The sequence below is a fragment of the Salvelinus fontinalis genome, unplaced genomic scaffold, assembly GCF_029448725.1.
Source record: "Salvelinus fontinalis isolate EN_2023a unplaced genomic scaffold, ASM2944872v1 scaffold_0152, whole genome shotgun sequence".
In the NCBI taxonomy this organism is placed as follows: domain Eukaryota; kingdom Metazoa; phylum Chordata; class Actinopteri; order Salmoniformes; family Salmonidae; genus Salvelinus; species Salvelinus fontinalis.
In genome coordinates, this window is record NW_026600361.1 from 56,731 (window position 1) to 75,100 (window position 18,370).

General features: G+C 46.1%; 2 protein-coding genes across 2 annotated transcripts in view; one reads left to right on the top strand and one right to left on the bottom strand.

Moving 5' to 3' along the window:
* Positions 1 to 2,009: 2,009 nt before the first annotated feature.
* LOC129843515 (dexamethasone-induced protein homolog) lies at positions 2,010 to 7,269 on the bottom strand (the record flags this gene model as incomplete). Its single annotated transcript, XM_055912274.1, has 2 exons — positions 2,010 to 4,359; positions 6,824 to 7,269. A coding segment is annotated over one exon (264 nt), but the record flags the coding sequence as incomplete, so codon positions are not given.
* An 848-nt stretch (positions 7,270 to 8,117) lies between these two features.
* The window catches only part of LOC129843516 (protein CLEC16A-like), a 90,638-nt gene continuing 80,385 nt past the window's right edge, over positions 8,118 to 18,370 (top strand). Inside the window, exons 1-5 of the mRNA XM_055912275.1 lie at positions 8,118 to 8,390; positions 9,617 to 9,745; positions 10,232 to 10,365; positions 10,755 to 10,903; positions 17,867 to 17,972. Of these exons, the coding sequence (XP_055768250.1) occupies positions 8,317 to 8,390; positions 9,617 to 9,745; positions 10,232 to 10,365; positions 10,755 to 10,903; positions 17,867 to 17,972 (592 nt within the window). The 5' untranslated portion in view covers positions 8,118 to 8,316. The remainder of the gene's footprint in view (positions 8,391 to 9,616; positions 9,746 to 10,231; positions 10,366 to 10,754; positions 10,904 to 17,866; positions 17,973 to 18,370) is intronic.

Genomic DNA, 18,370 nt, shown 5'->3' on the forward strand with positions numbered 1-18,370 from the left:
ACTACAGTGCTGTCAGGTTGGCTGATCCTAGGTCAGTTCTACAGGGCCAGAGTTAGTAAACACTACAGTGCTGTCCTGTCAGGATGGCTGATCCTAGGTCAGTTCTACAGGGCCAGAGTTAGTAAACACTACAGTGCTGTCCTGTCAGGTTGGCTGATCCTAGGTCAGTTCTACAGGGTCAGAGTTAGTAAACACTACAGTCCTGTCAGGATGGCTGATCCAGGGCCAGAGTTAGTAAACACTACAGTGCTGTCCTGTCAGGATGGCTGATCCTAGGTCAGTTCTACAGGGCCAGAGTTAGTAAACACTACAGTGCTGTCAGGTTGGCTGATCCTAGGTCAGTTCTACAGGGCCAGAGTTAGTAAACACTACAGTGCTGTCCTGTCAGGATGGCTGATCCTAGGTCAGTTCTACAGGGCCAGAGTTAGTAAACACTACAGTGCTGTCCTGTCAGGTTGGCTGATCCTAGGTCAGTTCTACAGGGTCAGAGTTAGTAAACACTACAGTCCTGTCAGGATGGCTGATCCTGGGTTCTACAGGGCCAGAGTTAGTAAGCACTTAGTATGATGTTGTCCCCTGATCGCTCAATGGTCTGCTTGTTGATTGGCCACAATTAGACAGTTCTGCCTGTTGATTAGCCAGTTAGACAGGTCTGCTTGTTGATTGGCCAGTTAGAAAGTTCTGCCTGTTGATTAGCCAGTTAGACAGGTCTGCTTGTTGATTGGCCAGTTAGAAAGTTCTGCCTGTTGATTAGCCAGTTAGACAGGTCTGCTTGTTGATTGGCCAGTTAGTCAGGTCTGCTTGTTGATTGGCCAGTTAGACAGTTCTGCCTGTTGATTAGCCAGTTAGACAGGTCTGCTTGTTGATTGGCCAGTTAGTCAGGTCTGCTTGTTGATTGGCCAGTTAGACAGGTCTGCTTGTTGATTGGCCAGTTACAGGTCTGCTTGTTGATGGGCCACAATTAGACAGTCCTGCTTGTTGATTGGCCAGTTAGACAGCTCTTCTTGTTGATTGGCCAGTTAGACAGTTCTGCTTGTTGATTGGCCAGTTAGACAGGTCTGCTTGTTGATTGGCCAGTTACATGTCTGCTTGTTGATGGGCCACAATTAGACAGTCCTGCTTGTTGATTGGCCAGTTAGACAGCTCTTCTTGTTGATTGGCCAGTTAGACAGTTCTGCTTGTTGATTGGCCAGTTAGACAGTCCTGCTTGTTGATTGGCCAGTTAGACAGCTCTGCTTGTTGATTGGCCAGTTACAGGTCTGCTTGTTGATTGGTCAGTTAGACAGTCCTGCTTGTTGATTAGCCAGTTAGACAGGTCTGCTTGTTGATCACCAGTTAGACAGTCCTGCTTGTTGATTGGCCAGTTAGACAGTCCTGCTTGTTGATTGGCCAGTTAGACAGTCCTGCTTGTTGATTAGCCAGTTAGACAGTCCTGCTTGTTGATTAGCCAGTTAGACAGCTCTGCTTGTTGATTGGCCAGTTAGACAGGTCTGCTTGTTGATCACCAGTTAGACAGTCCTGCTTGTTGATTGGCCAGTTAGACAGTCCTGCTTGTTGATTGGCCAGTTAGACAGCTCTTCTTGTTGATTGGTCAGTTAGACAGGTCTGCTTGTTGATGGGCCACAATTAGACAGTTCTACTTGTTGATTGGCCAGTTAGACAGGTCTGCTTGTTGATTGGCCAGTTACATGTCTGCTTGTTGATGGGCCACAATTAGACAGTCCTGCTTGGCCAGTTAGACAGCTCTGCTTGTTGATTGGCCAGTTAGACAGGTCTGCTTGTTGATCACCAGTTAGACAGTCCTGCTTGTTGATTGGCCAGTTAGACAGTCCTGCTTGTTGATTGGCCAGTTAGACAGTTCTGCTTGTTGATTAGCCAGTTAGACAGTCCTGCTTGTTGATTGGCCAGTTAGACAGTCCTGCTTGTTGATTGGTCAGTTAGACAGTCCTGCTTGTTGATTGGCCAGTTAGACAGTCCTGCTTGTTGATTGGCCAGTTAGACAGTTCTGCTTGTTGATCACCAGTTAGACAGTCCTGCTTGTTGATTAGCCAGTTAGACAGTCCTGCTTGTTGATTGGTCAGTTAGACAGTCCTGCTTGTTGATTGGCCAGTTAGACAGTCCTGCTTGTTGATTAGCCAGTTAGACAGTCCTGCTTGTTGATTAGCCAGTTAGACAGGTCTGCTTGTTGATTAGCCAGTTAGACAGTCCTGCTTGTTGATTGGCCAGTTAGACAGTCCTGCTTGTTGATTGGCCAGTTAGACAGTCCTGCTTGTTGATTGGCCAGTTAGACAGTCCTGCTTGTTGATTGGCCAGTTAGACAGTCCTGCTTGTTGATTAGCCAGTTAGACAGGTCTGCTTGTTGATTGGCCAGTTAGACAGTCCTGCTTGTTGATTAGCCAGTTAGACAGTCCTGCTTGTTGATTAGCCAGTTAGACAGTCCTGCTTGTTGATTAGCCAGTTAGACAGTCCTGCTTGTTGATTGGCCAGTTAGACAGTCCTGCTTGTTGATTAGCCAGTTAGACAGTCCTGCTTGTTGATTGGCCAGTTAGACAGTTCTGCTTGTTGATTGGCCAGTTAGACAGTCCTGCTTGTTGATTGGCCAGTTAGACAGTCCTGCTTGTTGATTGGCCAGTTAGACAGTCCTGCTTGTTGATTGGCCAGTTAGACAGTCCTGCTTGTTGATTGGCCAGTTAGACAGTCCTGCTTGTTGATTGGCCAGTTAGACAGTCCTGCTTGTTGATTAGCCAGTTAGACAGGTCTGCTTGTTGATTGGCCAGTTAGACAGTCCTGCTTGTTGATTAGCCAGTTAGACAGTCCTGCTTGTTGATTGGCCAGTTAGACAGTCCTGCTTGTTGATTAGCCAGTTAGACAGTCCTGCTTGTTGATTGGCCAGTTAGACAGTCCTGCTTGTTGATTGGCCAGTTAGACAGTCCTGCTTGTTGATTGGCCAGTTAGACAGTCCTGCTTGTTGATCACCAGTTAGACAGTCCTGCTTGTTGATTAGCCAGTTAGACAGGTCTGCTTGTTGATTGGCCAATTAGACAGTCCTGCTTGTTGATTGGCCAATTAGACAGTCCTGCTTGTTGATTGGCCAGTTAGACAGTCCTGCTTGTTGATTAGCCAGTTAGACAGTCCTGCTTGTTGATTGGCCAGTTAGACAGTCCTGCTTGTTGATTGGCCAGTTAGACAGTCCTGCTTGTTGATTGGCCAGTTAGACAGGTCTGCTTGTTGATTGGCCAGTTAGACAGGTCTGCTTGTTGATTAGCCAGTTAGACAGGTCTGCTTGTTGATTGGCCAGTTAGACAGTCCTGCTTGTTGATCACCAGTTAGACAGTTCTGCTTGTTGATTGGCCAGTTAGACAGTCCTGCTTGTTGATTGGCCAGTTAGACAGTCCTGCTTGTTGATTGGCCAGTTAGACAGGTCTGCTTGTTGATTGGTCAGTTAGACAGTCCTGCTTGTTGATTAGCCAGTTAGACAGTCCTGCTTGTTGATTGGCCAGTTAGACAGTCCTGCTTGTTGATTGGCCAGTTAGACAGTTCTGCTTGTTGATTAGCCAGTTAGACAGTCCTGCTTGTTGATTGGCCAGTTAGACAGTCCTGCTTGTTGATTGGCCAGTTAGACAGTCCTGCTTGTTGATTGGCCAGTTAGACAGTCCTGCTTGTTGATTGGCCAGTTAGACAGTCCTGCTTGTTGATTGGCCAGTTAGACAGTCCTGCTTGTTGATTGGCCAGTTAGACAGTCCTGCTTGTTGATTAGCCAGTTAGACAGTCCTGCTTGTTGATCACCAGTTAGACAGTCCTGCTTGTTGATTGGACACAGTTAGACAGTCCTGCTTGTTGATTGGCCACAGTTAGACAGTCCTGCTTGTTGATTGGACACAGACAGTCCTGCTTGTTGATTGGCCACAGTTAGACAGTCCTGCTTGTTGATTGGCCACAGTTAGACAGTCCTGCTTGTTGATTGGCCACAGTTAGACAGTCCTGCTTGTTGATCACCAGTTAGACAGTCCTGCTTGTTGATTGGCCACAGTTAGACAGTCCTGCTTGTTGATTGGCCACAGTTAGACAGTCCTGCTTGTTGATTGGACACAGTTAGACAGTCCTGCTTGTTGATTGGCCACAGTTAGACAGTCCTGCTTGTTGATTGGACAGTCAGTTCTGCTTGTTGACTGGACACAATTAGACAGTCCTGCTTGTTGATTGGACAGTCAGTTCTGCTTGTTGATTGGTCAGTTAGACAGTCCTGCTTGTTGATTGGCCACAGTTAGACCGTTTTGACAGGCAGCTGTAACTCTGCTGTGAATTGTCCCGTCTGTCTGTTGGTTCTGACTCTCTCCAGATGTCTTGAGTCTTGACAACCTGTGGAGAAGACAAGAGGCCACATGTTAGAGATGGGCAGGAACAGCCTGCACTTACTATAGGACTGTAGGTTAAAGTATGAATGTATTTACTATAGGACTGTAGGTTAATGTATGAATGAATGTATTTACTATAGGACTGTAGGTTAAAGTATAAATGTATTTACTATAGGACTGTAGGTTAAAGTATGTATGAATGTACTTACTATAGGACTGTAGGTTAAAGTATGAATGTATTTCCTATAGGACTGTAGGTTAAAGTATGAATGTATTTACTATAGGACTGTAGGTTAAAGTATGTATGAATGTATTTACTATAGGACTGTAGGTTAAAGTATGAATGTATTTACTATAGGACTGTAGGTTAATGTATGAATGTATTTACTATAGGACTGTAGGTTAAAGTATGTATGAATGTATTTACTATAGGACTGTAGGTTAAAGTATGAATGTATTTACTATAGGACTGTAGGTTAAAGTATGAATGTATTTACTATAGGACTGTAGGTTAAAGTATGTATGAATGTATTTACTATAGGACTGTAGGTTAAAGTATGAATGTATTTACTATAGGACTGTAGGTTAATGTATGTATGAATGTATTTACTATAGGACTGTAGGTTAAAGTATGAATGTACTTACTATAGGACTGTAGGTTAAAGTATGTATGAATGTATTTACTATAGGACTGTAGGTTAAAGTATGAATGTACTTACTATAGGACTGTAGGTTAAAGTATGTATGAATATACTTACTATAGGACTGTAGGTTAAAGTATGAATGTATTTATTATAGGACTGTAGGTTAATGTATGAATGTATTTACTATAGGACTGTAGGTTAAAGTATGTATGAATGTATTTACTATAGGACTGTAGGTTAAAGTATGTGTGAATGTATTTACTATAGGACTGTAGGTTAAAGTATGAGTGTACTTACTATAGGACTGTAGGTTAAAGTATGTATGAATGTATTTACTATAGGACTGTAGGTTAAAGTATGTATGAATGTATTTACTATAGGACTGTAGGTTAAAGTATGAATGTATTTACTATAGGACTGTAGGTTAAAGTATGTATGAATGTACTTACTATAGGACTGTAGGTTAAAGTATGAATGTACTTACTATAGGACTGTAGGTTAAAGTATGTATGAATGTATTTACTATAGGACTGTAGGTTAAAGTATGAATGTACTTACTATAGGACTGTAGGTTAAAGTATGTATGAAAATACTTACTATAGGACTGTAGGTTAAAGTATGAATGTATTTATTATAGGACTGTAGGTTAATGTATGAATGTATTTACTATAGGACTGTAGGTTAAAGTATGTATGAATGTATTTACTATAGGACTGTAGGTTAAAGTATGTATGAATGTATTTACTATAGGACTGTAGGTTAAAGTATGAGTGTACTTACTATAGGACTGTAGGTTAAAGTATGTATGAATGTATTTACTATAGGACTGTAGGTTAAAGTATGTATGAATGTATTTACTATAGGACTGTAGGTTAAAGTATGAGTGTACTTACTATAGGACTGTAGGTTAAAGTATGTATGAATGTATTTACTATAGGACTGTAGGTTAAAGTATGTATGAATGTATTTACTATAGGACTGTAGGTTAAAGTATGTATGAATGTACTTACTATAGGACTGTAGGTTAATGTATGAATGAATATACTTACTATAGGACTGTAGGTTAATGTATGAATGAATATACTTACTATAGGACTGTAGGTTAAAGTATGTCTGAATGTATTTACTATAGGACTGTAGGTTAAAGTATGTATGAATGTACTTACTATAGGACTGTAGGTTAATGTATGAATGAATATACTTACTATAGGACTGTAGGTTAATGTATGAATGAATATACTTACTATAGGACTGTAGGTTAAAGTAAGTATGAATGTATTTACTATAGGACTGTAGGTTAAAGTATGAATGTATTTACTATAGGACTGTAGGTTAAAGTATGTATGTATTTACTATAGGACTGTAGGTTAATGTATGTATGAATGTATTTACTATAGGACTGTAGGTCCTACAACATAGAGGATAGTCAGGGATGTTACAGGGTTGAGATGAGGGCCCAACCCAATTCAAACACAATCCTGGCACCACCCACACCCCTGGCATCACCCACACCCCTGGCATCACCCACCCCCCTGGCATCACCCACACCCCTTGCATCACCCACACCCCTGGCACCACCCACACCCCTGGCACCACCCACACCCCTGGCACCGCCCACACCCCTGGCACCGCCCACACCCCTGGCATCACCCACACCCCTGGCACCACCCACACCCCTGGCACCACCCACACCCCTGGCACCACCCACACCCCTGGCACCACCCACCCCCCTGGCATCACCCACCCCCCTGGCATCACCCACACCCCTTGCATCACTGCAGCAGCAAACCGTCATCCTATCATCATCATTCTATCCCTCCTTACTTTTTCATCCCGCAGCCAATGTTGCTCCAAGCCAACGTAAATCTCCTCCTGGAGTTCCCAGTATCAGTCTCTCCCAACATCATCATCATCATCATCACGGGCCGGTAGGAGTCCAGTTCACCGCGGGGAGCAGGCCGATGCAGCAGCGCTTCTCTCTGCCTCGCTAGCCTTGGGACCCCAGCTCACTCCAGGTACCTCTCGAACACATCGAGTTCTGTGTCCGTGTCGTAAGGGACAGAGGCCGGGTCAGATAGTACCCCTAGGTCCACCAGCGCCTGGTCCATATCTTCCGGTAGAAACACTATACCCACATTAAGGACGATGTATTCCATTAGAAAGGCATAGTATAGGATCAAAACGTTCACAAAAAACAGGCCCAGATAAAACATATAGGGAAGTTCGTTGAGGAGCGATTCCAACGAATCTAGTCGAGCATACGTTGAGTGTCATAGAAAACTAAACGGGGAAAGTTGAGCTCAGCTAGTTATGTTGATAAGGAGCGGATAAGGACAGTGGCAGTGTCATTGCTCGGAGCCCAGCAGTAGTAACATGGACAATGTATTTGGAGTGTCCATTTCAGCGGCGACAGCAATGATTCGTCCTGAAATGCCAGCGTTTGCAATATCCCAGCTATCTAGTGATAGACATTAGTTAGGAGGTACACGAAAGAACCGAGAAAAAAAAACGGTTCAGCTCGACACCGCTAGTTCATGTAAACACAGTGTTAACTCAAAGCATTCTTGATATTCGCTGAGGAGGTTGAGGAAAAACTGTTGCGTTATCTGCAACATGCCTGCCCTGGCTAGCTAACGTGTGTTTCTATTATACAGGAATATGTTCTGTCGATGGAAATAAATTCGATAATCAGACCGACCTCCCGTTACGATTTCATGTCAATATTTCCGCTAACTGCATCAAAACAGTCCGTCCGACGTTACGGTCAAAACAGTACAATACGTCTATATAGCTTAAGCATTTGATTGGTTCACCACAAGCATTACCGTCCTCTGAATGGTCAACTGAGACACCGATCACATTGATCCCGCCTTTTCATCGGTTGACGTTTTGCGTCGATGGCTCCTCGCATTGGTATTTGATTGGCTGTTGTGTTCACTGTTGTAAGATGAAGACCAATCAACTTCACTGAATTGTTGAAAAAAAACTGTTTGTTTTTTCCACCCCCCCCAAAAAACCGTTTGGGATTTGTAGTTTTTTTGTAACTGTCATTTAATGAAATTGTGCTATCAAAACTCAACTAAGAAACTACAAGTCCCAAACTCCCCGGCACTAAACCTGTTACGTAACGCGTTGTTCCTCTCTAGCTACGTTCGGAATGTCCTCTTCTCGCTTCGTTAGCCAGAGCTATTTGGTTAGCTAGATATTTTGTTAGCTATATATTGGACACCTTGTACGGGATATATGGACGTGATGGATTGATATAACAGGCGAAAACAATCTGGCAGTAGCATCAACATCTTTTTTTAAGTGCAACTATGTTCGGTCGGTCACGGAGTTGGGGAGGAGGGCAGGGGAAAACTAAAAATATTCATTCCCTGGACCATCTTAAGTAAGTAACTAGCATAATTGCTAAGGTTACCCGGGGTGTATTCATTACGCTTGTTCTGTTTCAAAACTTTACTTAAACGGAAGCAACATTATCGGAACGGGGAGGAATTTGTCCAATTTAAATGATAGTTTCCGTTGCAAAACGCAACTGTTTGGACGAATGATGGCAACCCGTAGCGAGTTAGCCAGCTAACCCCAATAGTTTACTAGCTAACGTTACATTGTTAGCAAACCTAGCTAATCCACTTAGCTATGCCCGATCAGGCTACTAGCTAACGTTAGTATATATATAGCTGTTATCAAGTAATGACACCCATCATGTAGTTAGCTAACGTTAGTAGATCTAGCAGTTGTCAAGTAATGACACCCATCATGTAGCTAGCTAACGTTAGCAGATCTAGCTGTTGTCAAGTAATGACACCCATCATGTAGCTAGCTAAGGTTAGTAGATCTAGCTGTTGTCAAGTAATGACACCCATCATGTAGTTAGCTAGCTAACTAACGTTAGTATATCTAGCTGTTGTCAAGTAATGACACCCATCATGTAGTTAGCTAGATAGCTAACGTTAGTAGCAGTCATATACATCTGACATTGTTCACACAGTTCTGACAAGGAAACTACAGTAACGTTAGGTAGCTAACGTATTTGGTTTACAGTACTAACGTTAGTGTACGAGTCCATACTATCCCGTCTATGTGTTGGTAGGCTAGTCATATTCCGTGTGCCAGTTCATATTGACAGTGCAGTATAGCCACCACACGTTTTACTGAAAAGCAACCTGTTTTCTAACATTGTCCATATCCTCTCATCCCTCCCCCCTTCTCTCCCTCCCCCCTTCTCTCCCTCCCCCCTTCTCTCCTCCCCCCTTCTCTCCTCCCTCCTTCTCTCCCTCTGTCCTCCCTCCTCTCTCCCTCCCTCCTTCTCTCCCTCCTCTGTCCTCCCTCCTCTCCTACCTCCTCTCCTCCCTCCTTCTCTCCCTCTGTCCTCCCTCCTCTCTCCCTCCCTCCTTCTCTCCCTCCTCTGTCCTCCCTCCTCTCCTACCTCCTCTCCTCCCTCCTTCTCTCCCTCCTCTTCTCTCCCTCCTCTTCTCTCCCTCCTCTTCTCTCCCTCCTCTTCTCTCCCTCCTCTTCTCTCCCTCCTTCTCTCCCTCCTCTTCTCTCCTCCCTCCTCTCTCCCTCCCCCCTTCCCTCCCTCCTTCTCTCCCTCCTCTTCTCTCCTCCCTCTAGGTATATGTACCATGTCCTAACTAAGAACACGACAGTAACAGACAGCAACAGGAACTTGCTGGTGGAGACCATTCGCTCCATCACTGAGATACTCATCTGGGGAGACCAGAACGACAGCTCCGTCTTCGAGTAAGACTTTAACCATGACTCTATTTTATTCTATTCTGTTCTACTCCTCTCTATTGTGCTCTACTCTATTCCCTTCTTTTCTCCTCTGTTCCTATCTACTTTATTCTACTCTATTCCTCTCTATTGTACTATACTCTACTTACATCTACTTTATTCTGCTCTATTCTTTGTTCTACTCTGTTCTACTCTATTCCTCTCTATTGTACTCTATTCCTTTCTATTGTACTATACTCTACTTAATTCTACTCTATTCTTTGTTCTACTCTGTTCTACTCTACTCTTCTCTACTCTATTTTTCTCTACTGTACTCTTCTCTATTCCTCTCTATTGTACTATACTCGACTTAATTCTACTTAATTCTACTTAATTCTACTTAATTCTACTTTATTCTACTTTATTCTACTTTATTCTACTTAATTCTACTTAATTCTACTCTATTCTTAATTCTACTCTGTTCTACTCTACTCTCCTCTACTCTGTTCTCAGCTTCTTCCTGGAGAAGAATATGTTTGCGTTCTTCCTGAATATCCTTCGTCAGAAGTCCGGTCGTTACGTCTGTGTCCAACTGCTCCAGACACTCAACATCCTGTTTGAAAATATCAGCCACGAGACGTCGCTCTGTGAGTACACACAGACACAGACACAGACACAGAGACAGACACAGACACAGAGACAGACACAGACACAGAGACAGACACAGACACAGAGACAGACACAGACACAGAGACAGACACAGAGACAGAGACAGAGACAGACAGAGACAGAGACAGACAGAGACAGAGACAGACAGAGACAGACAGAGACAGAGACAGACAGAGACAGACAGAGACAGACAGAGACAGACAGACTGACAGACACAGACAGACTGACAGACACAGACAGACTGACAGACACAGACAGACTGACAGACACTGGCCACCTGTGGTTTAGATGCCCCAGAGTTTCAATCAGCCTGAATAAGATATTTCTGTTGTCACCTCCATCATATAACTGTCTTCTCCTCCTCTAGATTACCTGTTGTCCAACAACCACGTCAACTCCATCATCGTTCACAAGTTTGACTTCTCAGACGAGGAGATCATGGCCTACTATATCTCCTTCCTGAAGACCCTGTCACTCAAACTGAACAATCACACCGTACACTTCTTCTATAACGAGGTGAGGGGGGGAGGGGGGGACAACTACACTGTACACTTCTTCTATAACGAGGTGAGGGGGGGGGACAACTACACTGTACACTTCTTCTATAACGAGGTGGGGGGGGGGGGGGGACAACTACACTGTACACTTCTTCTATAACGAGGTGAGGGGGGGGGGACAACTACACTGTACACTTCTTCTATAACGAGGTGAGGGGGGGGGGACAACTACACTGTACACTTCTTCTATAACGAGGTGAGGGGGGGGGGGACAACTACACTGTACACTTCTTCTATAACGAGGTGAGGGGGGGGGACAACTACACTGTACACTTCTTCTATAACGAGGTGAGGGGGGGGGACAACTACAATGTACACTTCTTCTATAACGAGGTGAGGGGGGGGGACAACTACACTGTACACTTCTTCTATAACGAGGTGAGGGGGGGGACAACTACACTGTACACTTCTTCTATAACGAGGTGGGGGGGGGGGGGGGACAACTACACCGTACACTTCTTCTATAACGAGGTGAGGGGGGGGGGGACAACTACACTGTACACTTCTTCTATAACGAGGTGAGGGGGGGGACAACTACACTGTACACTTCTTCTATAACGAGGTGAGGGGGGGGGGGACAACTACACCGTACACTTCTTCTATAACGAGGTGGGGGGGGGGGGGACAACTACACTGTACACTTCTTCTATAACGAGGTGAGGGGGGGGGGGGGGGACAACTACACCGTACACTTCTTCTATAACGAGGTGAGGGGGGGGGGGACAACTACACCGTACACTTCTTCTATAACGAGGTGAGGGGGGGGGACAACTACACTGTACACTTCTTCTATAACGAGGTGAGGGGGGGGACAACTACACTGTACACTTCTTCTATAACGAGGTGGGGGGGGGGACAACTACACTGTACACTTCTTCTATAACGAGGTGAGGGGGGGGACAACTACACTGTACACTTCTTCTATAACGAGGTGGGGGGGGGGGGGGGGACAACTACACTGTACACTTATTCTATAACGAGGTGAGGGGGGGGGGGGGGGGGACTGGACAACTACACAGAGAGTCTACTAAATGACTCACTACTCTAAGTGGCTCTGGATAGTCTGTTAAATGACTAACATGTAAATGAAGTGTCCTATTTAGGGAATAAGGGACCATAATCTAGTGCCCTATATAGGGAATAAGGGACCATAATGTAGTGTCCTATTTAGGGAATAAGGGACCATAATCTAGTGCCCTAAATAGGGGAATGAGGGGCCATAATGTAGTGTCCTATTTAGGGAATAAGGGACCATAATCTAGTGCCCTATATAGGGGAATGAGGGGCCATAATGTAGTGCCCTATTTAGGGAATAAGGGACCATAATCTAGTGCCCTATATAGGGGAATGAGGGGCCATAATGTAGTGTCCTATTTAGGGAATGAGGGACCATAATGTAGTGCCCTATATAGGGGAATGAGGGGCCATAATGTAGTGTCCTATTTAGGGAATGAGGGACCATAATGTAGTGCCCTATATAGGGGAATGAGGGGCCATAATGTAGTGTCCTATTTAGGGAATAAGGGACCATAATCTAGTGCCCTATATAGGGGAATGAGGGGCCATAATGTAGTGTCCTATTTAGGGAATGAGGGACCATAATGTAGTGCCCTATATAGGGGAATGAGGGGCCATAATGTAGTGTCCTATTTAGGGAATAAGGGACCATAATGTAGTGTCCTATTTAGGGAATAAGGGACCATAATGTAGTGCCCTATATAGGGGAATAAGGGACCATAATCTAGTGCCCTATATAGGGGAATAAGGGACCATAATGTAGTGTCCTATTTAGGGAATAAGGGACCATAATGTAGTGGGTTTGAGGGGCCATAATGTAGTGCCCTATATAGGGGAATGAGGGGCCATAATGTAGTGCCCTATATAGGGGAATGAGGGGCCATAATGTAGTGTCCTATTTAGGGAATAAGGGACCATAATCTAGTGCCCTATATAGGGGAATAAGGGACCATAATGTAGTGTCCTATTTAGGGAATAAGGGACCATAATCTAGTGCCCTATATAGGGGAATAAGGGACCATAATGTAGTGCCCTATATAGGGAATGAGGGGCCATAATCTAGTGCCCTATATAGGGGAATAAGGGACCATAATGTAGTGTCCTATTTAGGGAATGAGGGGCCATAATGTAGTGCCCTATATAGGGAATGAGGGGCCATAATGTAGTGGGTTTGAGGGGCCATAATGTAGTGCCCTATATAGGGGAATGAGGGGCCATAATGTAGTGCCCTATATAGGGGAATGAGGGGCCATAATGTAGTGTCCTATTTAGGGAATAAGGGACCATAATCTAGTGCCCTATATAGGGGAATAAGGGACCATAATGTAGTGTCCTATTTAGGGAATAAGGGACCATAATCTAGTGCCCTATATAGGGGAATAAGGGACCATAATGTAGTGCCCTATATAGGGAATGAGGGGCCATAATCTAGTGCCCTATATAGGGGAATAAGGGACCATAATGTAGTGTCCTATTTAGGGAATGAGGGGCCATAATGTAGTGCCCTATATAGAGAATGAGGGGCCATAATGTAGTGCCCTATATAGGGGAATAAGGGACCATAATGTAGTGTCCTATTTAGGGAATAAGGGACCATAATCTAGTGTCCTATTTAGGGAATAAGGGACCATAATCTAGTGCCCTAAATAGGGGAATAAGGGACCATAATCTAGTGCCCTATATAGGGAATAAGGGACCATAATGTAGTGTCCTATTTAGGGAATAAGGGACCATAATGTAGTGCCCTATATAGGGAATGAGGGGCCATAATGTAGTGCCCTATATAGGGGAATAAGGGACCATAATGTAGTGCCCTATATAGGGAATGAGGGGCCATAATGTAGTGCCCTATATAGGGGAATAAGGGACCATATTGTAGTGCCCTATATAGGGAATGAGGGGCCATAATGTAGTGTCCTATATAGGGAATGAGGGGCCATAATGTAGTGTCCTATATAGAGAATGAGGGGCCATAATGTAGTGCCCTATATAGGGAATGAGGGGCCATAATGTAGTGCCCTATATAGAGAATGAGGGGCCATAATGTAGTGTCCTATATAGAGAATGAGGGGCCATAATGTAGTGCCCTATATAGAGACTGAGGGGCCATAATGTAGTGCCCTATATAGGGAGTAAGGGACCATAATGTAGTGCCCTATATAGGGAATGAGGGGCCTTTTAGGACACGACCTTTGCAATTAACCTTTGTGTTTCAGCACTCGACCTTTGGCTTCTGTGTATGGGGAAAAGTCATTGGTGTACTGACAATGGTAGCCCCTCTTAGCCCAATTCCCCTCTCTTCCTGAAGTGTGCACTTGAACATTGCCCGTCGTGGATTTAAAAATATAGGATTGGTGTTACCATTGGCTGGAGTTTCCACCATTTTGTTAACTCCATGATGGGAATTGTGTACACTTTTGGGAGGAAGTGGATAATCGGGGCTGTAGTTTTGGAATTGGGCTAATACTCCTCTGTTCCCTGTGACCTCTCTAGCTGACCCCTGACGTTTAACCTCTGACCCTGTCTGTGATTGGCTGGAGGTCTCAGGGAACCCCCCCCCCCCCCCCCAGAGAGACAGAGATCAGCTGCCTGTAGACCTGCTATAACAACCTGCCCCCCAACCTGCTAAACGAACACTAGGTTTTAAACCCTACGTATTAAGTCACTACAGTATGCGGTAGTAGGCTGGGAAAATGCTGCTAACTTCCCCCCCCAAAATAACACGATTCCAGATTCCCTGCTTATTCCAGCCTGATTCCAGCTATCTGTAGTTCTGGGAATTTAGTCGCTACTAGAATTAGATGCAGGGTTGTCCTGTAACTAACTACAGCACTTCGCCCTGTAACGAACTACAGCACGTCGCCCTGTAACGAACTACAGCACCCTGTAACTAACTACAGCACGTCGCCCTGTAACTAACTACAGCACGTCGCCCTGTAACTAACTACAGCACGTCACCCTGTAACTAACTACGGCACGTCGCCCTGTAACTAACTACGGCACGTCGCCCTGTAACTAACTACAGCACCCTGTAACTAACTACAGCACCCTGTAACTAACTACAGCACGTCGCCCTGTAACTAACTACAGCACGTCGCCCTGTAACTAACTACGGCACGTCACCCTGTAACTAACTACAGCACGTCACCCTGTAACTAACTACGGCACGTCGCCCTGTAACTAACTACGGCACGTCGCCTTGTAACTGACTACGGCACGTCGCCCTGTAACTGACTACGGCACGTCGCCCTGTAACTAACTACGGCACGTCGCCCTGTAACTAACTACAGCACGTCGCCCTGTAACTAACTACAGCACCCTGTAACTAACTACGGCACCCTGTAACGAACTACAGCCCGTCGCCCTGTAACTAACTACATCACGTCGCCCTGTAACTAACTACATCACGTCGCCCTGTAACTAACTACATCACGTCGCCCTGTAACTAACTACAGCACGTCACCCTTTAACTAACTACAGCACCCTGTAACTAACTACGGCACGTCGCCCTGTAACTAACTACGGCACGTCGCCCTGTAACTAACTACAGCACGTCGCCCTGTAACTAACTACGGCACGTCGCCCTGTAACTAACTACAGCACGTCGCCCTGTAACTAACTACAGCACGTCGCCCTGTAACTAACTACGGCACGTCGCCCTGTAACTAACTACGGCACGTCGCCCTGTAACTGACTACAGCACCCTGTAACTAACTACAGCACGTCGCCCTGTAACTAACTACAGCACGTCGCCCTGTAACTAACTACAGCACGTCGCCCTGTAACTGACTACAGCATCCTGTAACTAACTACAGCACGTCGCCCTGTAACTAACTACAGCACGTCGCCCTGTAACTGACTACAGCACCCTGTAACTAACTACGGCACGTCGCCCTGTAACTGACTACAGCACCCTGTAACTAACTACAGCACGTCGCCCTGTAACTGACTACAGCACCCTGTAACTAACTACAGCACGTCGCCCTGTAACTAACTACGGCACGTCGCCCTGTAACTAACTACGGCACGTCGCCCTGTAACTAACTACAGCACCCTGTAACTAACTACAGCACGTCGCCCTGTAACTAACTACGGCACGTCGCCCTGTAACTGACTACAGCACCCTGTAACTAACTACGGCACGTCGCCCTGTAACTAACTACGGCACGTCGCCCTGTAACTAACTACGGCACGTCGCCCTGTAACTGACTACAGCACCCTGTAACTAACTACAGCACCCTGTAACTAACTACAGCACCCTGTAACTAACTACGGCACGTCGCCCTGTAACTAACTACGGCACGTCGCCCTGTAACTAACTACGGCACGTCGCCCTGTAACTGACTACAGCACGTCGCCCTGTAACTAACTACGGCACCCTGTAACTAACTACAGCACGTCGCCCTGTAACTAACTACGGCACGTCGCCCTGTAACTAACTACGGCACGTCGCCCTGTAACTAACTACAGCACGTCGCCCTGTAACTCACTACGGCACGTCGCCCTGTAACTCACTACGGCACGTCGCCCTGTAACGAACTACAGCACCCTGTAACTAACTACGGCACGTCGCCCTGTAACGAACTACAGCACCCTGTAACTAACTACAGCACCCTGTAACTAACTACGGCACGTCGCCCTGTAACTAACTACGGCACGTCGCCCTGTAACTAACTACAGCACCCTGTAACTCACTACAGCACCCTGTAACTAACTACAGCACGTCGCCCTGTAACTAACTACAGCACGTCGCCCTGTAACTAACTACGGCACGTCGCCCTGTAACTAACTACGGCACGTCGCCTTGTAACTAACTACGGCACGTCGCCCTGTAACTAACTACAGCACGTCGCCCTGTAACTAACTACAGCACGTCGCCCTGTAACTCACTACAGCACCCTGTAACTACCTACGGCACGTCGCCCTGTAACTAACTACAGCACGTCGCCCTGTAACTAACTACAGCACGTCGCCCTGTAACTAACTACAGCACCCTGTAACTAACTACAGCACGTCGCCCTGTAACTAACTACAGCACCCTGTAACTAACTACGGCACGTCGCCCTGTAACTAACTACAGCACGTCGCCCTGTAACTAACTACAGCACGTCGCCCTGTAACTCACTACAGCACCCTGTAACTAACTACGGCACGTCGCCCTGTAACTAACTACGGCACGTCGCCCTGTAACTAACTACAGCACCCTGTAACTAACTACAGCACGTCGCCCTGTAACTAACTACAGCACGTCGCCCTGTAACTCACTACAGCACCCTGTAACTAACTACGGCACGTTGATTTAGTTCCTCATATTATACCTAGGACTGTGTCCTAAATGGAACCCTATGCTCTCTGGTCTAAAGTAGTGCACTATATAGGGAATAGGGTGCCATAAGGGATACACACTTTCAGACATGAAGGGACTAGTCCCCTAGGAGGTAGGGGGTAAGGGCCTAGTCCCCTAGGAGGTAGGGGGTAAGGGCCTAGTCCCCTAGGAGGTAGGGGGTAAGGGCCTAGTCCCCTAGGAGGTAGGGGGTAAGGGCCTAGTCCCCTTGGAGGTAGGGGGTAAGGGCCTAGTCCCCGAGGAGGTAGGGGGTAAGGGCCTAGTCCTCTAGGAGGCATGGGGTAAGGGCCTAGTCCACTTGGAGGTAGGGGGTAAGGGCCTAGTCCCCTTGGAGGTAGGGGGTAAGGTACTAGTCCCCTAGGATGTAGGGGCTAAGGGACTAGTCCCCTAGGGGCTAAGGGACTAGTCCCCTAGGGGCTAAGGGACTAGTCCCCTAGAGGGTAAGGGACTAGTCCACTAGGAGGTAGGAGGTAAGGGGCAAGGGGTCTCTGGTAGTGTGGTCTCTCTGTGCACAACGGTGCTGAGCTCACTGGCGCCCCCTCTCTGTCTCCCATCACACAGCACACTAATGATTTTGCCCTGTACACCGAGGCCATTAAGTTCTTCAACCACCCAGAGAGCATGGTCCGTATCGCAGTCAGAACCATCACACTGAACGTCTACAAGGGTGAGTCTCTCACAGACACACACACACACACACACACACACACACACACACACACACACCACCCAGAGAGCATGGTCCGTATCGCAGTCAGAACCATCACACTGAACGTCTACAAGGGTGAGTCTCTCACAGACACACACACACACACACACACACACACACACACACACACACACACACACCACCCAGAGAGCATGGTCCGTATCGCAGTCAGAACCATCACACTGAACGTCTACAAGGGTGAGTCTCACACACACACACACACACACACACACACACACACACACACACCACCCAGAGAGCATGGTCCGTATCGCAGTCAGAACCATCACACTGAACGTCTACAAGGGTGAGTCTCACACACACACACACACACACACACACACACACACACACAC